At 39.8% G+C, this 27,460-nt stretch overlaps 3 protein-coding genes across 7 annotated transcripts; 2 read left to right on the top strand and 1 right to left on the bottom strand.

The window, feature by feature from the left end:
• Nucleotides 1-376: 376 nt before the first annotated feature.
• Nucleotides 377-7,228, top strand: LOC147863799 (putative pentatricopeptide repeat-containing protein At3g15130). Its single transcript, XM_087319473.1, has 3 exons — nt 377-648; nt 748-2,124; nt 4,191-7,228. Exons 1-3 carry the CDS (start codon nt 574-576, stop codon nt 6,384-6,386), a joined length of 3,648 nt encoding a protein of 1,215 aa, XP_087175599.1. The 5' UTR covers nt 377-573; the 3' UTR covers nt 6,387-7,228.
• A 976-nt stretch (nt 7,229-8,204) lies between these two features.
• On the bottom strand, nt 8,205-12,606 carry LOC147863798 (DNA-(apurinic or apyrimidinic site) endonuclease-like). Of its 2 annotated transcripts, XM_087320528.1 has the most exons (9): nt 12,225-12,605; nt 10,864-10,956; nt 10,316-10,460; nt 9,954-10,158; nt 9,767-9,845; nt 9,451-9,512; nt 9,231-9,317; nt 8,864-8,967; nt 8,205-8,613 (listed from the first exon to the last, which is right to left on the bottom strand). In XM_087320528.1, the coding sequence occupies exons 1-9, from the start codon at nt 12,594-12,596 to the stop codon at nt 8,540-8,542; spliced, it is 1,221 nt and encodes a 406-aa protein (XP_087176654.1). In that variant the 5' UTR covers nt 12,597-12,605; the 3' UTR covers nt 8,205-8,539. The 2 variants fall into 2 exon arrangements, 1 of the variants encoding a protein (XP_087176654.1); XR_015529872.1 differs by lacking the exon at nt 8,205-8,613 and having other exon boundaries at nt 9,231-9,324; nt 12,225-12,606.
• A 3,376-nt stretch (nt 12,607-15,982) lies between these two features.
• Nucleotides 15,983-20,115, top strand: LOC147863797 (pentatricopeptide repeat-containing protein At2g03380, mitochondrial-like). 4 transcript variants are annotated; one of them, XM_087319713.1, is made up of 2 exons: nt 15,983-16,123; nt 16,340-20,115. In XM_087319713.1, the coding sequence occupies exon 2, from the start codon at nt 16,857-16,859 to the stop codon at nt 18,909-18,911; it is 2,055 nt and encodes a 684-aa protein (XP_087175839.1). In that variant the 5' UTR covers nt 15,983-16,123; nt 16,340-16,856; the 3' UTR covers nt 18,912-20,115. The 4 variants fall into 4 exon arrangements, with proteins under 4 accessions (XP_087175839.1, XP_087175841.1, XP_087175840.1 ...); XM_087319715.1 differs by having other exon boundaries at nt 15,987-16,123; nt 16,347-20,115; XM_087319714.1 differs by having other exon boundaries at nt 15,990-16,123; nt 16,344-20,115.
• The last annotated feature ends 7,345 nt before the right edge of the window (nt 20,116-27,460 follow it).

The following is a 27,460-nucleotide window of genomic DNA, read 5'->3' as shown; positions in this document are numbered from 1 at the left end:
AAATCTAATGTCATAAATTGCGGAACTTGTCATTCCGGAATGTGAGCAAGAAACAAAGGACATTACGTGTTAGCTCAATTGTGAGCAAAGTATGTATGTGAAAATACTACAAAGTTAAATATGGCCTTTGCTCATTATATGCTAAAGGCTAGCAGACCAACATAACACCAATTGTAATGAATGTGTAGCAAATATGGGCAAAACTATATATACTAAGACCATGAAAATATGATCCTAGAAGAAACTAAATGACAGAATATGATCCCAGAAGCTATAAAAGACCGACAGATCGACTGTAACTCTTGATCTTCATGTCTACAGATAAAATAGGAAACGAATATGAGAAGACAAATCTTGTAAAGATAAGTGCAGACTATATACAGATCATCAAACACGCCCATAATTATAATGCCAACAAGATGGAGAAAAATGATCCTTGAAGATATCAAAGACAAGGTGATCGATTGAACGCATATAGTGGGGGATAACTATGAAATATGGATGCTAACACGGATCAATGTGATCTCATCACAAGGTTAGGAGAGTCTCAAGGGTGAGTCTCATTATGTAGCTATGATTTTAAAAGCTTCCCAATTCGAGCTGTTCCGCAGAATCCCATCTCAGGTCTGCAACAACCAACCCAATAAGGTAAGCTCTGAACCTCCCTTTCAGTAGTATTTCTGGTTTTTATATCCTTAATAGCATATCTTCATGAACAAAATTTTGCTCTTTTGAATCTTCATAAAGACATGTGAGGAACAGAACAAGATATGGGAAGTTAAAAGAATACCTGCCAATGCTCTTAAAAAGGGCTTGATTATGAAGGATGTTTATATTAACCCCACCCTTGCTAGAAATTATGCTAAATGCAATGGATTGGTGAAAGCAGAAGAAGTTATTGAGAAGCGTCCAGACCCACCTATGAGCATTGCGTCATGGAGCTTTTTGATCACTAAATATGCCCGAAATGGGCTAGGCCACGAAGCATTGAAATGCTTCAAGCAAATGCAAGATGCCAAAATTTGTCCGAATTCGGTAATTTATGCTAGTGTTTTGAAAGCTTGTGGCATAGTCAGGTCCCTAGAGATTGGAGAGTATATCGATGCTGAGGTCAGAGAACAGGGGCTATTGCACAAAGATGTCGTGCTTGGCACTGCACTGGTGGATATGTACTCCAAATGTGGTGCTCTGGAAAAAGCACGAGATACGTTTGAACAACTTCCTGTGAAGAATGTTGTGACTTGGAGTGCCCTCATTGGTGGATATGCTCACCATGGGCACGGTGATGAGGCATTGAAATTCTTTAGGCAGATGCAAGATGCCAGAGTCTCCCCGAATGCTGTTACTTATATGTGTGTTCTAAAAGCTTGTGGTATTACCAGATCTCTAAAAATCGGAGAAAATGTAGATTTCGAGATCAGAAAGCAAGGGCTAATGCAAAAGCATGTTGCCCTTGGCACTGCATTAGTAGACATGTATTTGAAATGTAGTGCGCTGGAGAAAGCACAGGAGGTGTTTGAGCAACTTCCTGTGCGAAATGTTGTGTCTTGGAGTGCCATGATCAATGGATATGTGCAACACGGGCTTGGTCACGAAGCATTGCAATGCTTCAGAGAAATGCAAGATGCTAGAGTTCATCCAAATGCAGTGACTTATGCTGGGATTTTGAAAGCTTGTGGCATCATTGGGTCTCTAGAGATTGGGGAAGGCATAGATATCGAGGTTAGAAAGCAAGGATTGTTGGAAAATGATGTTGTCCTTGGCACTTCACTGGTGGATATGTATTCCAAGTGTGGTGCACTAGAGAAAGCACGAGAAGTGTTTGATTTTCTTCCTATACAGAATATTGTTTCATGGAATGCCCTCATTGGTGGATATGTGGAACATGGATTTGGGGAAGAAGCATTGAAATGCTTCAAAGAGATGCAACATAAAGGAATCCATCCAGATGCAGTAACTTATATATGCATTTTGAAAGCTTGTGGCATTGCTGGTTTTCAAGTGATAGGAGAAGACATAGTTGCTGAGATTAGAAAGCAAGGACTATTACAAAAAGATCTCATGCTTGGCAATGCATTGGTGGACATGTATTCGAAGTGCGGTGCATCGGAAATAGCACTAGAAGTATTCGAGCAGCTTCCAGAGAAGAATGTTGTGTCATGGAGTATTTTGATCACTCTATATGCCCACTTAGGTCAAGCTAATGTAGTTTTAGGCTTGTATAAAAGAATGAAGACCGAAAATGTTGTGCCAAATTCAGTGACCTTCATTGTTCTGTTAACATCATGCAGTCACACAGGTCTAATAAAGGATGGAGAAAAGCTATTTGAAGAGATGTGTGTTGAGTATTCTCTCACTCCGACATTAGAGCACTACACTTGTATGATCGATCTATTTGGCCGAGCTGGGCACTTTGACATGGCAAAAGCTTTGCTTGATAAGGTGTCATATTCGGGCCATCTACCATTATTCTTGACTATATTGGGTGCTTGTAGGACATGGAGGAATCTGAAGCTTGGCAAATGGGCATTTGAACATTTGATAAACTTGAATGAAAATTGTGCCAGTGCATATGTCACTATGGAAAATATATATGTAGAAGCTGGAATGCAAAAAGAGCCATAGAGGATGGAAGAAGATATGAACATTTTGTTCATGAATTGGTGGCAATCGGGATGTGCATAATTGTTTTCAGGATGATTCAGAACATCCTCAAAATACCCACATGAATTATATAATGACTCCATTGGCCAATCTTGTCCTGATGCATGCGTGGATCATCCATCACTTTAGGTTGTAGCCATGGATCTTACTTTTCCAATGTTATGATATGATGTTGAAGAAACTTTGTGACCATTTAACAAGATCTTTAAATGTGTGCCATGAGCCCAAACATCAATACGATTGTGTTCATCATCGACATATAGTGACAACAAATATGTAATTATGTATACAACAATTGCATGGATCGAGAACAACACACCCATCATCAATTTATATGAGAACAATTAAGTAAACATATCCAAGCCAAATTTGTGAACATAGTAATAGTACATGGAAAATGTATTCAATCTTCCATCGACTTGTTCATAAACATTCAATGAAGTTTATAAACATCCACTTCTTGAGGATGTTTAACCAAGAGCATATACATTGATAAATCAACCCTTCAATTAATTCGTGGCACAATTCTTTAAGATGTCTACCTTAAAATAAACATGAATTAAGATGTAGTACCAACCCTAAACCCTTATCTCAAATGAAAAGACTCTTCTTCGGCCACATATCTACCAATTAAGATGTAGTACCACCTTTTTTTATGTTAATACGACTCAATAATGAATTAAGTGACCTCTATTGTAAAAGTAAATTAAGAGATTCCATGGGGAATAAGACAGTAAACATACATGCAATAAGATTACTCAATCAGGCATAATATGAACTAGTTATAATGTTCCATGAAGTAATTGATCGATCCGAGGAGCTGAATTCTTCAACATTCCAATTAAGTAGTTAGGGTAGAAGGAGTTCCATGCAATTGGTGGAAAAAGAACGATCTCATTCAGGAATAGTAGAAAGGAGGGTATTTTGAGAGTACCAGGGGTAATTTGGGAATTTCCTGAAATGTAAGGGTATTCTGATAAATCTTCCATCGCATGTGTATATGTATGTATGTGCATAGATATAAAAATATGTATGTATACATACATATATACATACATAATATGTACGTATGTGTATGTATATAGCCAGCGAGCGAACACAAGACACACTTAATATCTATGGCCTCTATAGATACATTCTCAGACAACCCACATCGTCCAGTAAACACAACAACTTCTGTAAGAGTTTCTTCTTCTTCTTTCGCTGAAATTTTTGGACCCATTAATGAAAAAACTTTGCTGACCTTCCAATCACAGAGGAACCCAATACCTCTTTCCTTGAGCCACAAACAAACAAGAGAGTATCAAGGTAATAATCATATTCATGAAAACCTTCCAAAAAAAGAACCGTATTCATTTCATCAAAGAACGGAGATTATGAATTTAATGAAGCTGTGTCAGAAAGAGAAGAACATATATAATGCGAGACGTATACATGCTGATATTGTCGAAAAAGATTTGATTGTAAAAGATGCTTGTATTGGCACTTCTTTGATTACGACATATGCTAAGTGTAGAGACCTTGAGAAAGCACGGGAAGTGTTTGAGCAACTTCCAGTTCGTGATGTTGTGTCGTGGAATGCTCTCATTGCTGGATATGCCCAACATGGACTTAGTAGTGAAGCGTTGAAATGCTTTAAACAGATGCAAGAAGATGCCCATATATGCCCAAATGTGGTCACTTATATATGTATTTTGAAAGCTTGTACCATTGTTGGGTCTCTACAGATGGGGGAATATATAGCTGCCGAGGTCAGAAAGAGAGGATTACTGCATAAGGATGTTGTGCTAGGAACTGCATTAGTGGATATGTATGCAAAATTTGGTGCATTAGAGAAAGCTCAAGAGGTATTCGAATGTCTGCCAATGAGAAATGTTGTGACTTGGAGTGCCCTTATCACTGGATATACTCAACATGGGCTTGGTGATGAAGCATTGAAATGCTTCCGGCAGATGCAAGACATGGGAGTGTGTCCAAATGCGAAAACTTATGCTTGCATTTTGAAAGCTTGTGCAATTGTTGGGTCTCTAGAGATTGGGGAAGATATAGATGCTGAAATCAGAATGAAAGGGTTGTTGGAGAATGATGTCATGCTTGGCAACGCATTGGTGGACATGTATGCCAAATGTGGTGCATTGGAGAAAGCACGAGATGTATTTGAGAACCTTCAAGTGAGGAATATAGTGACTTGGAATGCATTGATCACAGGATATGTCCACCATGGGTGTGGACATGAAGCATTGAAATGCTTCAAACATATGCGAGACCTTGGCATTGGTCCAAACGTAGTAACTTATATCTGCATTCTAAAAGCCTGTGGGATTGTAGGGTCTTTAGAGATGGGGGAAGATTTAGACATTGAGGTGAGAAAGCATGGTTTATTGCAGAAAGAGGTCATGCTCGGAAATGCATTGGTGGACATGTACTCTAAATGCGGTGCATTGGAGAAAGCACATGAAGTATTTGCACAGCTTCCAGAGCAGAATGTGGTCTCATGGAATGCTATGATTACTGGGTATGTCCAACATGGGCTGGGTTATGAAGCATTGAAATTCTTCAAGAAACTGCAAGATGCAAGAATAAGTCCGGATGTTGTAACTTATATTTGTGTTTTGAAAGCTTGTGGCATTGTGGGGTCAATAGAGGTTGGAAAAGATATAGATACCGAGGTCAGAAGGCAAGGGTTATTGCAAAAAGATATTTTGCTTGGCACCACATTGGTAGACATGTATTCTAAGTGTAGTGCGATTCAAAAAGCTCAAGAAGTATTTGAGCAGCTTCCAGTGCAAAACGTTGCATCATGGAGTGCTCTAATTGCAGGATATGCCCAGCTAGGTCAAGCTAATAGCGTTTTGAACTTGTATAAAAGAATGAGAACTGAAGGTATCGTGCCAAACTCAGTGACGTTCATAGTTTTGCTCACTGCGTGTAGCCATTCAGGTCTAATAAAAGAGGGAGAAAAGTTGTTTGATGACATGTGTGCACATTATTTTCTCAGCCCAACGCTAGAACACTACACATGTATGATTGATCTATTTGGTCGTGCTGGACACTTTGACAAGGTTAAAGCATTGCTTGATAAGGTAGCACATTCGACTCATATCTTCCTATTCCTGACTGTATTGGGTGCTTGCAAAGAATGGAGGAATGTGAAGCTTGGGAAATGGGCTTTTGACAAATCCATACATTTGGATGAAAAGTGTGCTGGTGCATATATTTGTATGCAAAATATATATGTATCAGCTGGAATGCAAAAAGAGGCACATGGAGTAAAGGCATTGAGAGTGAAGAATAAAGCATGGGTGATGCCAGGATGCTGTTGGTGGTGGAGTGATGATGTACATAGAAATCCATATTGTTTTCATGTGTCAGATCGAATACATCCAGAAAATATACCCATTTATGAAAAGCTAGAAAAAATCCATAGGAAACTAATAGAGGAAGGTTGTTCGCCAGGTTTGGATTGGGTGATACCACAAGCCATTGTAGATGAAAAAGAAAAGAATGTTTTGTGTGACCATGGTGTAAAGCTGGCCATTGCATGTGCCCTCACCCATACACCAAATGGCATGCCTATACATGTTTCAAAGAATATGCGGATGTGTCATGATTGCCATTTTTCTACCTCCCTGATATCAAGAATAGAAAAACGTCGGATTCAGGTGAATGATGCGAAATATGTTCATAGTTTCGAGAATGGCGAATGTACTTGTGGGCGATAGCACGTTATGGTTGAACACAGATGCATTGGGATGTTCTATACACCAACAATAAGCTAAATATACTCCCTCACATGACTGCATATGCCCTCATCCATACACCAGATGGCATGCCTATACATATTTCAAAGAATATGCGGGTGTCATGATTGCCATTTTTGTACCTCCCTGATATCAAGAATAGAGAAACGTTGCATTCATGTGAATGATGCAAAATATGTTCATAGTTTTGAGAATGGCAAATGTACTTGTGGGTGATTACACGTTATGGTTGAGCATAGATGCATTGGAATGTTCATAGACCAACGATAAGCTAAATATACTCCCTCACATCTGCTTATTCCCTCATCCATACACCAGATGGCATGCCTATACATGTTCAAAGAATATGCGGGTGTCATGATTGCCATTTTTGTACCTCCCTGATATCAAGAATAGAGAAACGTTGGATTCATGTGAATGATGCAAAATATGTTCATAGTTTTGAGAAAGGTGAATGTACTTGTGGGTGATTACGCGTTATGGTTGAACACCGATGCATTGGGATGTTCCATACACCAACAATAAGCTAAATATACTTCCTCACATGACTATGGTTTGGTCAAGAATTCCGAACTTTATATTGCAATCTTTCAATCAATATGTCAGCAAACTATTTATGTTGTTAAATGTGATTGTTTTTGCTTTACTTTTAGTTTCTATGTTAGTTTTCATATTTGGCTCATGGGAGAACAACAATATCTTAGATAGCAAAGACAATCACATTTAGCAACATAAATAGTTTGCTGACATTATGATTGACAGATTGAAATATAATGTTTTGAATTCTCAACTTTGCTGTGTCTTAGCTGCCACAAATTATGTTTGTCCAACATCTTGCCATTTGTACTTTCCTCTAGAAATGGTTTAAACAAACTGGTTTCTGGAAAAGTAGAATCATGTTTAGCTTGAACCTAGAATACTTTAATATCACAAGGAATGGGCCACTTTTGTTCTTTACAGCTCAATGTGTGGTTTGTTAGTAACTTTGCAACCTACGGGAGCAATAAGAACTCTCTTCTATTCTTTACAAAGCTAAGACATAGATTGCCATGCTTTGTATACAATGCAATTTTTTACTGTATATTTATAGTTGCTCCAAGTACCAGCTATTATTGTACAATCTTTAGTGATATGGAACTAACAACCTACTTATCATGCCTTGATACATTGGTACAGCAGAGCATTGTGCATTTTTGTTCCTGCATAAAACCAAAACATGTATGTTTGTCTTTTTTGTCATAGTACCCCTCTTACTGATTGTTCCAATTAGAGTTGCCATTCTTATTTTCATGCACTCAATATCATTATTTGGGTTAACATTTGTAACATTCATCCAGATGAATTTGCAAAGATTTCATCGAATCAAATTGGTTGTCTCTTTTCAGTCCGGGGTTGTAGCCTCTTGCAAAATAGTTATTCAGTCTTTGCATGCAAGTCAAGGCAACATGATAATTTTATGCCCATTTTTGTTTTGATGATAGGATAATGTAGCTTTACACCGCAGTTAGGGCCAGTTAGTTCTTGTGCTTGCACTCACTGATGATCATCTCTTATCTTTGTTAGTTAATCTTGTGAGAGGCCACTGAACTCATAAAAAACTTAAGAAGACGTCTACCATCATTATATAACCATCCAAACAAAAGATTGCATATTGCAAACAATAATAGTAAAATAAACATGCATCTGTATTTGAATATGTAAATGATTTCCTCAACCCAGAGATCAAATAGTTTGTGTAACACTAGGCATCCTTGTTCAACGATGCTCAAGAATTTAGTGGAGCCGCTATCAATGGTTTTACATTTCACATTGGTATATGTTTATATATCTGACCACACACTGCATCTCTGAACATATTGATTGAATCCAAGTTCTCTCATTGACAGAGAGAGGTAGATAATTATCTTGTTACCGTCCACAGGAGACCAATTGCATTCTATTAGATGGGGCCTAGCCCTTGGCGAGGATGGGAATGGGTTCTCCCAATAGAGAGAGCATTTTCCACTAGGCAAAATTAGACATGAATCCCCAGAAATGGTGGTGCATAACATAATTTGCTCAGATCAGCTTCAATTGAATAAAAAACAGAATAGTGGTGCCATTGTTGTTGTCAGTCATGGCACAACTGTTAAGTTTGGCTCCAATGTTAACTCCATGGTGATAGGACAGTGATCACTTCCATAAAACCCTGTATTATTATCATAGACTTGAATCAGATCATAAAACCTGATGTGACCATCTTCATTATATATGGAATTGGATCAAATTAAGATCCTTGAAATGTTTATTTTAACTTCTGGTTAATGAAAGTTAATGCTCATTTGTATTTATAAATCTTTATGTGGCAATTACACAGTTTTCCCTTGATCAAATCATGGAAGCAAACACACATTTGCATTTATAAATATTTATGCGGTGAGGTTGCCAGGTTTTATTACCTTCCAGTTCGATACCATGGCCATGTATCTCACTCTTCACAAGTCTTGGAAGTAGCTCCCTAGCAATCAAGAAGTAGTCTATTCTCATGCGCTTGCCGCGATATCTAACCAAAATAAATAAAGCAATCCAAATTTATTAAGATTCGGATTTGCATGATGGGACTGGAAACTCAAATTGAATCAAGTTGTTGAAATGGAGAACACTATAAAGACTTGATTTGGAATCCCATTCACATGAAAGCAGCAAAGACTTTTTAGAAAGTGCATATATTGCAACTCACATGTTTTTAAAACTTTGCAAAAACACATTTTTTCAGATTAATCATCTGGATATATAGAAGATTAAATATAAGAATAAATAGCATACTTTCCAATCGGATGCCCAGACCAACTGAATCCTCCATCCATGTCTTTTTGCATGTGCAGAAACCGATATGTATCAATCAAATCTCCACTGTATGCTAAACAGATAAGGTTAGCAATCAACTCCCAGGAATCATGAAAGTCTTTTCAATCAAGAAACTGTACTGAAATCATCTTCTCATCATCATATTCTGGAACAAAACAAAATAGATGAAAAATCGTACTCCTTCAATATTCTTGAAAACCTGTCTCGCTCAGCTTGCGTAAACCCAGGTTGACCACTGTCCTACAAAGAATACATCAACCAAAGTTTAATTTTTAAAAAACGTTTGAAACATATGTCAATAGCAGATCAATCTTTATCTAGATTCTATTACACATCAATTTGGATATTACATCTTTTAGAAGAATGTAAATTTTCTCTCCCAACATGGAAAACCTAAATGTATGAGCCTCAAGGTTTTCTTTCCCTCTTAAAACAGCATCATATATATCAATAAATTTGATTTCAACACTATACAATGGTAAACTACAGAATACCTCACTATTAGGAGGAACATATCCTTGTTGCTTTGCAGTCTTGAAAAACTCAGGGTGACTTACATCTATTTCCCCATGGCTTTACATCAAAAATAAAAATATTAATTAGTTTAAAAATAAAGTTTATAAAATTAAAACAAACTACATCAACATGGACTGTATGGAAGCAATATGGTTTGGTTATTACCTGACATTCAAATCTCCGCACCATATTAAGGGCTTCGCAGATCTTTTTGAAACAAAATCCAGGATCCTTTGATCCCATTTTCTTCTCCTTTGGAAAGATGACTCTTCATCTTTCCATCCATTGTTAGGAGCATATGTGTTCATCAGATAAAAACTATTGAATTCAACAAAGATGACTCTCCCATCAGCTTCATGCTTCTTAGTATCTACATCAATTGCATTTTTAATATCATATCAGAAGGACAAAAAGAATGGAAGTACCAACTTCAAAGAGAATCAACATTTTAAATCATAAACAAAATAACATGCCAATATAGTAAATGTTGATTCATTAGTAAAGTGTTGAAGAGAGAGAAGTATCACCAATTTGATCAAAAGAGAATCTGACGTTCAACGGCTTATAGCATCGTTTCACAAGTAACCCTGTCCCCCCGTATTTAGTGTCTGCCAAAGACCACCAAACTCTGTAATCCGCAAATGGTGGGCAAGAGAGGGTTCGCATAATAAACTGCGAGTGCAAGAGAACTTTATTGGCCATGATATTAAATGCATATAGTAAGAGAAAATACAAGATCTCTCAAGAGTTATAGAAAAATGAGAAAAAAACTCTGAAATACCCAGAGCTTTTTCTTATTTCCCTTAAATACCCATCAGTCTTCATTTTCTCCAAGACTGAACTTGGTCAACCACCTCTTGAGCAATTTCAAATGTGCTATTTGAGCAACTATATAATTGATTCAATCCCCCTTTTCTATCTTTCAGGCATTGTGTCAAAGGGTATTCGTGGAAATTTTACAAAATTGGGGTAATAACAAAATATTAGAGGTATTTAAGGAAATAATGAAAAATTGAAACATATTTCTGAGTTTTCATAGAAAATTCAAACTCTGTTTGACCCATGATAAGATAACCTGCTTATCATCTCGTGCACCATTCGTATCATCTTTCATCTCCCCTCGGTTCTTAGGTTCACCCTTTCGACCAGCAGCTGGCATGCGTACCTCCTGCACACAAACATTTCATAACAAACAATCTGTCAAGGCTTCCAAACGTATTCACCACTTCATTACATTCTGAAGAAACACATTGTATGGGAGCTTGGATATAATGCTGAGAACAGCATGGTACTCTATTGCTAGAAACGACTTTTGATGTATGGGTTTTTTTGTAATTAACTGATTTTGAAGTAATAACCAATATATGAATCTCATTTTCATTGTTGGTTGTTTTTAATTGTCCATGGCCAAATCACATAGTGATTGATTGTAAACTATCCCCCATGATTGCTAACACATTCCCAATGTTTGAGCAACATTTTCTAGTTGCTGACAAAACCATTGAAACCATCGAAGCTATCCAGACTCTGAATAGACATAGTCATCCACATGCAAATCTGGTCTATGCCTAGAGTTATTATCAACTCCTAATTGAGGTTATGTGTGTGCATATAACAATCATAATTCACCAAAAGTTGCCTAAGTTTCAGATATTCAAGGGCCAGTGTGACTCAACCACATAAAAATGTGTTGTACCTCTAGGCTTATATGGAATCCTAAATTAGGCATCCATTGTATAAGGAAATATTATATGGCCCAATGCCACCTAATGTTCACCTTTCAAGTACCACTGTGACTACAACTGCTATAGGCTGTTAGAACCATGTACAGGAAGACATTGGCACATTAGGGACCAATATAACAAGATTATCACCTTACATTTTCACCATTAGATGGGTATACAAAGATTGCAAGGGCCATATAGGTATAAGTGAACATAAAAGAGGCTCCATATAGACAAGCTTATTTCTTTACATTTTTTACCTTTTGAATGCTTATGTAAATATTTCCATACTTAAGCTTACTGCTTCCCAGTTTCACCATGGCCAATGTGTAAGCAAGTTTGTTTCTTTTTTACGTAGCAATACTCATATGGGCATAAGCAAACACTCTAGAAGAGCTCCCATACTCGAGATTATTCCTTTCTTAATTTTTCACTTCGAAATGTGTTAAATTAAGTAATAAAATAACGGTGGTGTGAAAAACTAAGGGAACAACTCCAATCCACCCCTGATTTTTCCTTTTCTTTTCGCATGCCCTTGTACCCTCAGATAGAGAGAGAGGACGAATTGACCATACAATTGCTTAAATAGGACGTTTAATTCATCAAGAGGGCGTTTTCCAACGGCATTTCAGGAAATTATGAATCTTTGCGTCCGTTTAAGGGAAATGAATAAAAACTTGGGGGCATTTCGAAGTTTTCTGGAAGAACAAACCTGTATTGCAATAACATCAGGATCCATCTGTTGAAGAAAAGTGGTGAGCTCGGAAAGGTTGTTCCGGAGCCTAAGAATGAAGCTATTGGCATTCCAAGACATGAATCGAAGTGGGTCTTCGATATTCTTCGGCTGTTTATCATTATTACAATCATCTGTTAAGTTTACTGGAGGAGGAGGAGGAGGAGGGGAAGAATCGATATTTCCTGCAGATTTTGAGTGTGGGATGGGAAGACGAGGATCAGAAGGAGTAATGGCGAGCTTCTTGGAGGTGGGTTCTTTCGGCACAGTTGTGAAGAAGCGTTTCATGACTCTTGTCTCAATCTCTCTGTGGAACAGGGGTTTGAAGTTTGAACATTGAGGCCTGTTCATGTTGTATTTCCATGGGGGGTATGTATTCTCATTAAGTTTGTGAAATCTTTGTAGGGAGAGGGGTATGCAGAAAGAAAGAAAGAAAGAAAGATATATTAACGTCTTCTAAGGCCAAAATTGGCCCATGAGACAAATGGTGTACAACAAAAATGGGATATTTACCCATTCATCGAAAGTAAAAATAAAAATAAGATAAAATAGAGTTTAAGCTAAATAGTTCTAAGAAAACAACAAACATGTTCTATATAAAAAACATGTTCTACAATGAGAATGATTCTATACTAGGCCTAATTTCATTTCCATCCAAGTCTCTCGAAGAGAAGCGGGGGGTCAAAGGGTTGCCATGATGTGGATGTGGCCCGTGGTCCCCATGTAAGAGGTACCCCAGCCATAGCTTCGAGTCGACGTAGCTCACGTTCCCTTATCTTCTTAATCTTTTCTACTCCACGTTGACTTGTGTTGAAGCCCAACATCCGAGGACGTTTGGTTGCTCTTTGTATTTCTGCTTCCTCAAGGGAGAGGCCGAGCGGCATAAGTGTATCCACATTCATCGTCTCCCCATGTTCCTGAAAAATTACACTAGGTACATGTTGATGAGTAGTAAAAGGGTTATGATTAACACTTTGTAATTTATCCTCCCTATGTTGTTTTAGCTCTAAGATATACCTACCTAGTCTCTTTACACTCGGGGTATCTAATAGTTTGGAGAGGGTGGGAGAGGGTCCTAGTATGTCTTGGTATTCCGCCCGTATCTCGGCATAAGTTGGGCACTTGCATGTGAAGTGATACTCATCCTCTATCTCTATGTGGCATAACCTACATAGCCTTTCCTCTCTAGGGACTCTATTAGCTCGACCATTCTCAATCTCAAGTTGGTGAGATGATATCCTAAGTTGTCCAATGGCCACCCTTAGTGCATTTGATAAGAAAGTATCTAGGTATCTTGGTCGTGTAATAAACCCTAACTTAGAGAAGTGCAAGAAGTGTTCCTTATAGTACACCATTTTAGATGGGAGTGGCTCTCGTGGGGTGATCCATTTGTATCGAGTGTAGATTTGCCATATTTCTTGGCGTATCACTTTATTACGATCTTCACGAGAGATTAAAGTTTGATCAGTCCCATGGTTGTACTTAAGGGGAGGTAGGTTATTAATGTCTATGCCATTTGCAAATAACCAACTCACCACAATGCTATACCAAGAGTTGGTGTCTCCAGACACATGTAAGGATCGGGATGCCTCAAAGGCTCGACGGGATATCCTATCTTGTGGTTGACTATGTATCCGATGAATAAAAGCTACCACTTGAAAGAGTGCTTCTACTAACATCCGGGGTAGGCTAAACTCCGCTCTAATAATGTCATGTGGTACTGTCAATTTGCTTCGGAGTTGACGTGATAACATCACCACTAAAGGTCTCTCCAATTGCGTCCACATGAAAGATGGTAGACCTGGAGCCCATACTACTGATGCATACATGAGGGACGGGGTCACTAATGAGTCGAAAAGCCATCCCTTAGTCCGTGGCTCTTGAAAGTATGCTTGGTGGCATTGTCTCTCTAAGAGTGAGAGGGATGCATATCCTCTCGTTAGCCTATCTTTGGCTGCCTGGGACATCGAGAATTTACCTGAGCGAGCACTAAAAGTGACTCCCAAGTATACATAAGATCCCACCACCTCAACTAGTTTATGAGAGAGGATGAGGTGACATTTACTCCTAACTCTGGACGATGTATGAAAGATAAGGACTTTAGTTTTCGCTAGATTCACTACCAGTCCTCGTTGTGTACAAAAGTCATCTAGGGCATTAAGATGCTTTTGTAGGTCGTGTTCCGACTCCGAGAGCAAGACAATGTCGTATGCGTAGAGTAAGAGACTAACTTGCGTATCCCCAATAGCCACTCCTTTGCCTCCCTTACGAGCAATAAAATCAGTGATCTCATCAATGTAGATCCCAAAAAGAGTCGGTGATAGGGGGCAACCCTGTTTTACACCAATGGTGCTAGTGAAACAATCGGATAGGCCACCTGGGCATCTTACGCGCCCATAGACTTGCTCATATAGGGCATAAATGGCCCAAATCATGTCATTTGGTATCTCCAAGCTCTTAAGTTTCTATTGTACTAAGATTTCATCATCATAAATTATAATTATCATCACCCCTCCATAAGGTGGTGCTTTACCTGACTAGCCGACATAAGTGCAATTGCTCTCCACAAAACGTGCCTAGAGGAACTAGTCTTGATCATTTCCAGATCAATATCAGCACCTTCTTCTTTGTGTGCTTGTCTGTTGTGGCATTCCATGGAAACCATCAGACAAGTACCCATTTCTCAGACTCCGTTTGTATTTTAGACCCACGTAGCGAAGCTAGTTAGATCAATATCACCTTCTTCTCTTGTGTGCTTGTTGTGGCACTCCATGGAAACCATCAAACAAGAACCCATTTCTCAGACCCCAATTGTATTTTTGTAGACCCACGTAGCAAAGGTTGTCAAACACCGCTTTGCACGATGTGGAGGGCAAAGCTCTTTGTCCTTGAATGAATGTTGAAACCTACCCCCCACCCCACCCCCTAAACTTCTTGTGTGTCCATTAAACCTCTTGAAATAATTACAAGTGATGAACATTACAAACCTTGTGCTTATAATTAGACAACCTAGAAACTAGTGCGACCACCACCACTAAAAAGGACACATTTTGCTATGATTTAGGAGGTGACATCTTTTATATTAGTGATTATCAAATCACACAACTCAACTAATCCCCTTTGGACTGATTTGGGATCTTTATGAAAGATTATAACAAGAAAATCCTTCACATCGTTGGGTAGTTGACGACGGAATTGATTGATTAATGCCTCTTTCTCCAATGGAATATAACATCCAAGAAGGGAAAAGTCCATCATGTAAGTAAGGCACTCCTTGCCACAATCCTTGGATTTTGCTCGATAGAAACCATCAAAATTATCTAGCAATGGTGATATTTTCCCAAGCAATGATGCAAAACACGTCGCATGTTCACAAAGTTCCAACTAGTGCAACTCGATCAATGCCGATTATAAGGCATCTGCTAAGAATGCATCTGAATTGATTAGACGCATTCGACTCAAGGATCCTCCGAGTTGAGACCATGCAACATCAAACTTCGTTGTGCATCGAGGATGTGATGGGGTTCAAATCCTTCATAAGGCCTATTAACATTATGAATGCTCATGAGTCGTAACAACCAAGACTTGTAAATATCGGAAGCACAACCTTAAACTGCTAGAACAATTACATGGGATGATGATTTATGAACACACACATAATGTTGCTTAATGGAGATTTTGGATAAGACATAGGCCTATTTGTCCATAGACAACCCATATGACTGATCTAATGAAGCCGATTATGCTGTAGGTTTATAAATGTAGGGTTTTACTGTGTAAATAGACATGGATGCCCTACTGTATACACTTGCTCTTGCAACTTGTTGATAGCATTCACCTGGATGTCAGCTCTGATCTGCCAGGAGCTACGTATGTAGGTAAGAATCTCCATTCTAGGTATGTGCATGTTGATTTCTCCTATGTATGGTGTATAACAGGATGGAAGAGGGCTTTCATCCCTAAACCCTAAACCGGTCGGCTCAAGGGTTGATGATTGGGTGTCTAATATCTTTGGTCCTCAGTTCTGATTACTTTCCTTCCATCTATTTCATTGATATGAACTTGCAATGTGATAATCTATGCTCCGAACCAAGGTAGCAGCATGGCCCTCGCAAGGCAAGGCCATGTTCATGCCAGCAGTATGAACAACCAACCAAAAGGTGAATCCAGAAAGATGGAATACCACCGCTGAGATCGGGGTCATGGCCTTTGGAGAGTTTCATGTAACCATCATTATATATGAGAGAGAGAACCTGTCCAGCATGGTAACCAACTATGACTTTGAGATTAGTTAAGATTAGGTACTTTCTTCAGCTTGTGAATCAGAAGACCCTTGAGACATGTAACATGGTTTCTCCAGCGCTTTCTGCTAAATCAATTCGAATAGGGTAGTAATGCTGATGATCATTCTGACTGCCGTCTTCACTGTGAATTTAATGTTTAATGGTTTACTGGGTTAGAGTTTAGATGGTTTTTATAGGTTTAGAGTTTTGGGGTTGAGAGTTGAGAGTTGAGGGTGAGGGATTAAGTAAAACGCATACAGAAGAACAGAAGACAAACCATCGATAAGGTTATATACCTAAATCTGGGCACAACCCAGAATTATGTGTAATGGAACAAGTTCTTATGCAGAATCTACCTCCATTGCAAAGAACCCCAAATCACCAGATCTTACCAACCTCCACAGATAAGGAGGAGGAGCTTTGGAAAGATCGAATCAGCCTCATGAATCTGATGAAATTATGCCAAAAAGAGAAGAACATACATAAAGCTAGAAGGATACATGCTCACATTATAAAGAAGAACTTGATCGCAAAAGATGCTTACATTGCTAGTGCTCTTATCACGACATATGCTAAGTGTGGATCTCTTGAGAAAGCAGCGGAAGTCTTACGGAAGCTTCCAGAAAGAAATGTTGTACCTTGGAGTGCCCTTATTTCAGGGTACACCCAAAATGGACTTGGCCACGAAGCCTTAAAATGCTTCAGGCAAATGCAAAGTGACCAAATTCAGCCAAATGCGGTAACATATGCAAGTGTCCTGAAAGCTTGTGGTATTATTCGGTCTCTAGAGATTGGTGAAGACATAGACGTTGAGGTTAGAAAACAAGGGTTATTGGAGAAAGACGTTGTGCTTGGAACATCATTGGTCGATATGTATGCCAAGTGTGGTGATCTGGATAAAGCACGAGAAGTGTTTGAACAACTTCCAGTCAGGAATATCGTGTCTTGGAATGCATTGATCACTGGATATGTCCACCATGGCCTTGGCAATGAAGCATTGAAATTCTTTAGACAAATGCAAGATCTTGGAGTCATTCCAAATGCTATAACTTATATATGTGTTTTGAAAGCTTGTGGCATTGTTGGGTCTATAGAGATTGGGAAAGATATTGATGCTGAGGTGAGGAAACAAGGGCTATTGCAAAAAGATGCTATTCTTACTACCACATTGGTGGACATGTATTTCAAGTGTGGTGCTATAGGGAACGCGCAAGAAGTATTTGAGCAATTTCCAACACGAAATGTTGTGTGTTGGAGTGCAATGATCAATGGATATGCCCAGCATGGACTTGGTGATGAAGCATTGAAATGCTTCAAACACATGCAAGATGCCCGAGTTGTTCCAAATGTGGTTACTTACATATGCATTTTGAAAGCTTGTGGCATTGTTAGGTCTCTTGAGATTGGACAAGATATTGATGCTGAGGTTAGAAGACAAGGGTTATTGGAGAAAGATGTTGTGCTTGGGAATGCATTGGTGGACATGTATGCCAAGTGTGGTGCTCTGGACAAAGCACGGGAAGTGTTCGAGAAGCTTCCAGTGCGCAATGTCGTGACTTGGAGTTCTCTTATGTCCGGATATGTCCAATATGGACTCGGTGATGAAGCATTGAAATGCTTCAGAGAGATAGGGAATGCAGTCTTCTCTCTAGATGGGGTAACATATACATGCATTTTGAAAGCTTGTGGCATGGTTGGGTCTCTAGAGATTGGGGAAGATATATGCACTGAGGTCAGAAGACAAGGATTACTGGAGAAAGATATTGTGCTTGGCACTGCATTGGTGGACATGTATGCCAAGTGTGGGGATTTGGAGAAAGCACGAGAAGTATTTGAGTGTCTTCCCATGCGAAATGTTGTGTCTTGGAGTGCCCTAATAGCTGGACATGCACAATCAGGTCAAGCTAATGTGGTTTTATTCTTGTATAAAAGGATGAAAGCAGAAGGTGTCATACCCAATTCAGTTACTTTTGTTGTTTTGTTGACTGCATGCACTCATGCAGGCTTAGTAAAAGAAGGCGAAAAGCTGTTTCATGAAATGTGGGCCATCGATCATCTTGATCCAATGCTAGAGCACTACACTTGTATGATCGATCTATTTTGCCGAGCTGCACGGATGGACAAGGTGAATGCCTTACTTGAGAAGGTTTCTCATTCTTTCCATCTTCCGCTGTTCCTGACTATATTGGGTGCTTGTATAGAATGGAAGAATGTGAAGCTTGGGAGGTGGGCATTTGAGCAATCGATAGGCTTAGACAAAAACTGTGCTTCAGCGTATGTTTTCATGCAAAATCTATATGCAGCTGTTGATGTACAAATGGAGGTAGATGAAATTAAGGCTCCAAGAGTGAAGGACAATGAAATGGGGCTTGGAATATACTAGGTATTGATTCGGGGAATAATGCCATTATATATTGAAATGCTCATTCATTTTGGTTAGTATATGACATTTGATATTAATTGGAGTATTGATCCTAAAGTGCCAGGCATGAGTCATGACCAAAGAGAAGACTGTTAATTTTTGGGGTTAGGCCATAGCATTTACTCTGAAATTAACTAGTTGCTGATATTGATGAATTGCATCAAAGAATCCGCAACATGTCATCAATAATGTAAGGTTGGGATGATCCATGTAATAGACATCATTGGGCCTTGATAATGCAGAATGTATGTAAATTCGTCTCCAGTTACATATCATGAAGTAAATTGGATGTCACTGATGGTTGATTGACAACAATCATTTCCTAATTTGACTTAGTTGAGGCAAAATCCATACACAATTTACAACAATATTAGGTCAAGTATATGTCATAATTGAAAATACTATTGACCCGAGTATTTGTCATATTTGGACAACAATACTAAGTGCGTGTATTGTCCTTGCACGCTAGGCAGAGGCTATTTCCAAAACATGGAACTCATTCCTCAACTGAAATGGTGCTGGTTAGCAAAGTTTTGAACCATGACACTCTCTTTCAACAGTTCCATTTTACAGCTTCCTTTAAATTACAATGCTACAACACAAATACAATTATAGCCTTGACAATGGAGGCTAGGGAATATTGTAAGGCATCTCAAGCATAAGAGTTTTGTCATAAGTATGTTAAAGTAGCTTTGTATTCAGAACATGCAGCATCAATAAGCCCCAAGGCTATCTTGAAGGCATTTCTTTATAATATTTGGTGTCACAACAGTTCGGGAATGATAACCAACTCAACATATTTTGAAGCCCTTGAGAGACTCGCTTTAATTTAATCTAGAGACAACAAATAGAAGCTCTAACTTTGCTTCCCATTCAGGAAAACCAACACTCCTTGTGAATGAGAACACTTTGGGTCCATACTTTGCTTTTTATAATTCACGATGTGAATGGTCTAACCATCGACAAATATCACATGAGCATGCCTATGCAAAAGATGTAGCACCATGTTTACACTACTATTGTTAGTCTCGTTAAACCTCGTCACATGCAAAAAATTCTCTCACAAAGTATTTTTTTACTCATTTGTTGATGTTTCATACAACACATGTAAGATAGCCAATTAAAGATTTCAAAGTTGTAACAATCACCATACCAAATTTCGTCACTATTTCGTTACTTTATGAAACCTAACAAAGATTTTTGAAACTTTAAACAAGTGATGATAGATCTAAATTTCATATGTTTTAATGGTACAAACATAGACTTATGAAACAATTTCAAAGGTCACTTTTACTAAATTGGAGTGGAGGAGAAGCAAAAACTCATTACCCTAGAACTTGAGACAACCTATAGCTATTTGGGACACATGGCAACATGTGGTAGTCTAGGAGCCTTTAGGAATTCAACTATGAAGGGGACCACCTTATACCCCTTTCACATGACATCTTAGAGATGTTGTAGACACTCTATTTTGGATCCATTGTTTGGTTGACTTCTAAGCTATAACACAAGGCTATATTCAATCACATGGGATATCAATGGGTTTTTGCATTTGTCTCGTGTCATTTGTTGGAGGGTGGTTAGTGTAAACAAGCACCATAATCCAATCTTTTCTTTAATCTTTATATTTACAACTAATTGCTAATTATTAGCATGTTATAATGATGCACAATCATAAGCATCAATCTCACTCTTGATTCAAAGATTGTAACCCATCATTAATAATGATGGCTACATCACTTTTAAACAATATTAGAAGGCTAACATAAAAGGTGTTATGTACATATACTCCAACCATACATTTGCAATGGCTAAGTAGCACCCCTAAGATAAAATTTCAAGCTTCTGAAATGGCTTGCTTAACTTTAAAACATCTTGCATAGACCCATTTTTTCCCCTCTTAATATTTCAAATGGTGCGTTACTGTTGAGAATCGAACTCAACTTCCCATAGATAGGTTTCACACTAGCTCATGACGTGTTGGGCTAGTTTTGTAAATAGTAGAAAGGGCACTTGCCCTAGCTTAGTTGGTATATAAACCAACGCATTGTAACTTAGTTGTTTGTTGGATGTTTTATGCTTTGATGTAATTTTGGTTAATAGACAGTTTTGCCTATCTCTGTTGTAAGAGCTCTCTCACTCTCTCTCTCTCTCTCTCTCTCTCTCTCTCTCTCTCTCTCTCTCTCTCTCTGTCTTGAGACACACACACACACACACTCACTCATCTTCCGTTGCATTACAACCACTCTTGCCTCTTCATTTCTTTACATGGTATCAGAGCGAGTGGTTGCCTGATCAAGCCTATTCGACTGTGTTGTGCTGCACGCCGAAGATCAACAGAACCGGCCCATCGACAGAGAAGAAATCACCATGAATACTCAAATGGGAAGCGCTCTTCCTACCGAGAAGCTCGACAGAACAAACTTTGCATCTTGGGTATACAAGATGCATCAATACCTTATCGGACAAGGCTACTGGAGCTACATCGAAGGAGCTCACGAATCACACCCCAACCCAACACATGCTGACTATCCCGCTTGAGAGTAGGCCGCAAGCTGTGTGTTGTATTGCCTTGCATCATGCATTCATGATCATATGCTTGGCTACATTCGAGAGGCAAAAAGGCCAAAGCAGGCGTTGGGAAAACCTCAAGAAGATCTTCGTAGCCAATATGGCCGCACGAAAGCTCCAATCTTCAACAAAGAGACATGTCAATCGACAACTACACCTTAAAGATCAAGGAGTTGTGCAATGCCCTTGGATCAATCAATGTTAGCATTGACGACGAAGAAATGGTGCAGATATGCCTCGGTGGCCTAGCACCGCGATTTGGCGCAATAAGATCAGCCATTCTTGCGAGAGAGAATCCTCCCTCCTTTTTTGATCTCCAATCGTTATTGCTGGTCGAAGAGAATCACGTGCGTCAAAGGAACAACGCACACGAAGGACAGATGCTACATTCAAACTTCGATGGAGGAAGAGGACACGATCGCGACAGGAGAGGCCAATACGGCCAAGGTCGACACAATCAACTTCGTAACACCCACCAATGGCAAGCGGACAAAAACGGCTCCACAGAGTTCGACGGAAGGGGGAGTCATCATGCCAGACCAAGCAACCGTAGGAACTCAGTTGAATGCGGGTACTGCGGAAAACCCGGCCACTACGAAGAGGAGTGTCGGAAGAAAAAGCGTGAGCAAGGCCGACAACGAACAATTTACGCCACGAACTTCGACTATGGCGATCGCGGCGGAATGTTCATAATGAAGCACGAAGCGCACTCAATGTCCGCACTTGCGTCAACTATCGCTTCCACTCCGAACAACGTATGGTTTGTCGATTCGGGAGCATCCAATCACATGATGTCCCATGAAGATTGGTTTCAGGAACTTCGGAAGCCCGAACATCCCGGATATGTCGAAACAGGAGATGACACGACTCACCCCATACAACATATCGGGAACGTCCCATTCGGAAACGACGACAAACAGACCTACCTCAAGAACGTGTTGCCTGTCCCCACCATTACGAAAAACCTGGTCTTAGTCGGCCAGATTGTCGAACAAGGAATGCAAGTACACTTCAATAATGACGGATGCTTCATTGAGAAAGGCGATCAAGTCGTAGCTCACGACCGACGAGAAGGCCGCATGTTCATCCTTGAATCGAGCAAGGTAAAGTTGGCCATGTACGCAAAGGGCCAGAAAGTCGAAACCGACTTAAAACTGTGGCACAAGAGAATCGGCCACATTAATCTCCAGAAGCTACAAAACATGCAATCGAAAGGAGTCGTAATCGGACTCCCGAACTTTACGGAAAAGGAGATTACAGGCGTATGTGAAGCATGTCAATTCGGAAAGCAATGCTGTCACCCATTCCCTAACGAGCGGAATGTGAGCAAAGGGATCCTGGATGTAATACATTCAGATGTATGGGGACTAGCCCAAACAACTACATTCGGCGGATGTCGATACTATGTCACTTTCATCGACGACTTCTCCAGGAACACCTGGATCTATCCGATGAAGCGGAAGAGTGAAGTGTTCAGGCACTTCCAGACATTCAAGGCCGAAGTCGAAAAAACTACGGGTCGGCATGTACGCTGTCTTTGATCAGATGGAGGTAAAGAATATTTTTTAGATGAATTTACGTCGTATCTCCGAAAAGAAGGAATCCGACGAGAGTTTTCGTGTTAGCACACGCCTCACCAAAACGACGTAGCAGAGCGTAAAAATCGCCATGCAGTAGAAGTTGCACAAGCCATGATGAACGAGAAGAACCTGCCAAAATCATATTGGGCAGAAGCGGCAAATACGGCCGTATATCTCATGAACAAATGCACAACCTCGGGAGTACACGATATAACTCCGCATGAGAAGTTCTTCGGAAAGAAGCCGGATTTGTCACATGCCCACATTTTTGGTTCTATCGCCTACGTACATATTCCTGATGATACGTGGCAAAAGCTTGACCAAAAGTCAGAGAAATGCATCCTCGTAGGATACTCACTTGCATAGAAGGGGTACAAATGCTACAACCCATCCACCCGTAAGGTTCGAACAAGTCGAGACGTAGTCTTCGACGAATACGCATCCTAGTACGCACCAGAGAACACTTCAACTCTAACCCCGCTCGACGCTGATGACACTGAAATAGAAATAGAAGCTGAGGATCGGCTCACACAGATGTTAGAAGACAACCCAATTACAACACGAATGAGTGGGCCATCAGAGCCGCCGAGCGATGAAAGCACATCTTGGCTGAGTCCAAAGCTGGACAAAGGGAAGGCGAAAATGTGGGAATATGAAGATCAGGAAGAGACCGAGATGCTTCACTCTCTTGATAGTGAATTTGAAGATCTCGACATCCGCATAGATGGAGCGAAGAAAGCCATACCCCCCATGGATCGAGAGCTACGCCGATCCACACGTGAAAAGAACCCTGTAAACTGCTACGGCTACGACGAGTACATGGCGTATCACTACGCTTTTATGATGAAAGTAGCGTCAGTACGAGAACCAGAAACACTTTCCAAAGCCGCAAAGGATCCGCGATGGGTCGACGGATGAATGAGGAGATGGAAGCTTTATGCAAAAACAAGACATGGGATCTCGTTCCTCTCCCCTTGAACAAGAAAGTGATTGGCTACAGATGGATATACAAAGTAAAATACAATGCTGACGGATCCGTAAATCGCTTCAAAGCACGGCTTGTTGTGAAAGGCTATGCGCAAACGCACGGCATAGACTACGAAGAAACCTTTGCCCCGGTGGCAAAAATGACAACTGTACAAACAGTAATTGCACTCGCCGCAGTGAAGGGATGGCACCTCCACCAGATGGATGTGAAAAATGCCTTCCTCCAAGGAGAGTTAGAAGAAGAGGTGTACATGATACAACCACCCGGATTCGAATCGCGTAAACATCCGCACGTCGTATGCCAACTCAAGAAGCCACTCTACAGCCTCAAACAAGCATCGCGTGCTTGGCACTCGAAGATCACGCAGTATCTTCACCAAGTTGGATTTCAGATGTCAAAATTTGACACCTCTCTGTACATCCGAAACGAGTCGGATAGCCTGATCATCATCATCATGTACGTGGATGATTTGGTCATCGGAGGAAAGGATCTCGCCGTGATTAACAAAATCAAATCACTTCTTTCCGGCAGATTCAAAATGAAAGACTTACACGAGCTCCATTACTTCCTAGGTATTGAAGTAATTCGGACGGCAATCGGAATAATGATCTCTCAATGACACTACATTCTCAACTTACTCTACAAGTTCAGAATGACCAAGTGCAAGCCTATGTCTACCCCTTTTGATCGTAATCTCAAGATCGAGGCCAACTCCGGAACCGCTGAAAGCGAGCCGACTCAGTATCGACAACTGATCGGCAATTTGATCTATTTGACCATTACGTGACCCGACCTCAGTTATTCAGTCGGCCTATTTAGCCAGTTTATGCAGAATCCGCAAAATCTTCATCTGGACTACGCTAAGAGGATACTCCGGTATGTCAGTACGACAATGGAATACGACATTATGTACAAGACGAATGTGATTGTTCGACTCAAAGGGTACACAGACGCGGATTGGGTAGGATATAAAGCGGACAGGCGATCCACATCCGGATTCGTCTTCTCTCTCGGTAGTGGAGCGATCTCCTAGAGTAGTAAGAAGCAGCCGACAGTCGCATTGTCGAGCACGGAAGTTGAATACAGGGGCGCGGCAGTCGCCGCATGCTAAGCCGTCTGGCTGAAACGCGTACTAAAGGATCTGGGCGTACCCATCAAGGATCCAATTCGTCTCTATTGCGACAACATGAGCAATATCTACGTGGCGTGGAATCCCCTATTCCCTGCGCGGACTAAACATATCGAAGTGCATTACCACTTCATCCGCGAGGGCGTACAAGCCGGGGAGATCGATCTACAACACCTCAGTACGCACCTCCAGGTTGTTGATATTTTTACGAAAGCTCTAGGCATCGACAAGCTCGGGCAATTTGCATCGGACCTTGGTATCACGACATCTACATTGTCGAGCTTGAGGGGGAGTACGCAGCATACGCAGCACGGATAGACTATGCAACACGTAACACGCAATAAGAAGCGTAAAACAATAAAGCCGGAATTCGATTCCTTAAATCGAAGTACTCCGAAGACCGAAACAACTTTTTGACAGATGGAAGTTGTGTTCGAAGGGGCGTGTTGAGAATTGAACTCAACTTCCCATAGATAGGTTTCACACTAGCTCATGGACGTGTTGGGCTAGTTTTGTAAATAGTAGAAAGGGCACTTGCCCTAGCTTAGTTGGTATATAAACCAACGCATTGTAACTTAGTTGTTTGTTGGATGTTTTATGCTTTGATGTAATTTTGGTTAATAGACAGTTTTGCCTATCTCTGTTGTAAGAGCTCTCTCTCTCTTTGTCTTGAGACACACACACACACACACACACACACACACACACACACACTCATCTTCCGTTGCATTACAACCACTCTTACCTCTTCATTTCTTTATAGTTACATGTTTGGTCATGCCAATGTTTCGGTAAACAAATTCTACTTCAAAGCATAGTATTTCCACATTCTTTATTAAACATCTCAACAAATCAAGGATAATTTGAGTTGGCACTCACATCTATATATGGATGAATTGAAGACACTTCAAAGTTGCTCCCATATTCCCAAATTTTGTCATTGTATATGATGTTCCTTTACACTTGCAATAAGGTGGTACATGATTCTATAATAAGTTCGATATTCAAAGATTTTGTACCACCCAAGGCCACATATCAACATAAGCATTTCTCTTATCCCAAAATTCCTCATCACGTGGATGGGTATCTTTCTTTATTGTAAGCTCATCATAACTTCAGATTCACGATCACTCAGAGCTCTCGACTCTCAGACTCTCAGAGACTCAAACTCGTCACTCGTCACTCCTCACAACGCGACGATGCGTCAGAACCCCCCCCCCCCCCCCCCCCAAAAAAAAAAAACACCCAAAAAAAAAAAACAAACGAATATCGCGTATCATACGTGTACGTTTGCAAACGTTCGCGTACGTCCAATAAATTGGACGTACGCGAATATTAGGAACTGTGATCATGACGTGACATACTGTAACAATGTGAGCCCATATTTTGAACAATGCATCAACCTTTTTGTTGTCAAACAAATGAACAGTCTTAAAATGAGATACAAACAAAAATTTGTCCATCTTATGGGTTTTTCTTATTGAGCTTACTCTTAAGACATAATATACACAACATAAAGATATGGATTGCCTCTTACTTGCAATGTATTGGTACATAGGAATAAATAGTAAATAGATATATAAAAAAATTATGTACAAAGACCACGTGCAAGATATTGAAATGGAGAAACATGTTTTTTATTCTAAAGCAAAATACATAGTTATTTTCTATTAGAGATATCAACTATTGTTTCAAAAAAGTTCCATTACTTTTAAAACTGAAAATTCTCCACTATTCTTCACCTTGAAACAACTTTTCATACTAGGCTCTTTGTGGATGCTTTACTTTCAAGTACAAAGAGCATCCATAATAGTTTTTGTCAATATACTTCAATAGTAGTTTTTATCAATATAATTTTGCTATGTGAATACTTAGCTCCATAGGGGTCAGTCACTATGGGCCAAACAAGTACATCCCTAAACAAATGGGTTTTTTACTTATAACTTACCACCGCACAAAAGTGATACCACTTTCTTTCTTAAAGCAAGAGAACCAATTTCTTATGTTGTAAGATTTTGGTGTCCTCATACCATTAAAAAGTTACATTATGTTTTTAGACTCTTGCACTTTTTGGTTGTGGGCATAATATTGTCTACTACAACAAAGTAGACAAAATTCCATTGGAATGGTTGTGAGGTTGATGATCAAACACAAAAACTGATTGACAAGATTTAATAATTCTATTGATAGTACAAAGAGAAATGCCTAGAAAAATGTGGGACTCATCACTAGAGGAGGTCAT

Source organism: Azolla caroliniana, unplaced genomic scaffold (genome assembly GCF_043228905.1).
Source record: "Azolla caroliniana isolate FFs.n. ecotype wild unplaced genomic scaffold, voAzoCaro1.0.p SCAF_5, whole genome shotgun sequence".
NCBI lineage: Eukaryota > Viridiplantae > Streptophyta > Polypodiopsida > Salviniales > Salviniaceae > Azolla > Azolla caroliniana.
This window is presented reverse-complemented; position numbering and strand designations above follow the sequence as displayed.

Excerpts from the sequence above, each read along its gene's own strand:
- LOC147863797 (XM_087319713.1), top strand. The coding sequence starts at position 16,857 with ATGGAACAAGTTCTTATGCAGAATCTACCTCCATTGCAAAGAACCCCA.
- LOC147863798 (XM_087320528.1), bottom strand. The coding sequence starts at position 12,596 with ATGAACAGGCCTCAATGTTCAAACTTCAAACCCCTGTTCCACAGAGAG. Across the intron at positions 10,159-10,315 it reads ATTCTCTTTTGATCAAATTG|ATACTAAGAAGCATGAAGCT; the intron begins GTGATACTTCTC and ends CAATTGATGTAG. Across the intron at positions 8,968-9,230 it reads TCTGGGCATCCGATTGGAAA|ATATCGCGGCAAGCGCATGA; the intron begins GTATGCTATTTA and ends TATTTTGGTTAG.
- LOC147863799 (XM_087319473.1), top strand. The coding sequence starts at position 574 with ATGATTTTAAAAGCTTCCCAATTCGAGCTGTTCCGCAGAATCCCATCT. Across the intron at positions 649-747 it reads GCAACAACCAACCCAATAAG|ACATGTGAGGAACAGAACAA; the intron begins GTAAGCTCTGAA and ends ATCTTCATAAAG. Across the intron at positions 2,125-4,190 it reads CATCGGAAATAGCACTAGAA|AAAGCACGGGAAGTGTTTGA; the intron begins GTATTCGAGCAG and ends AGAGACCTTGAG.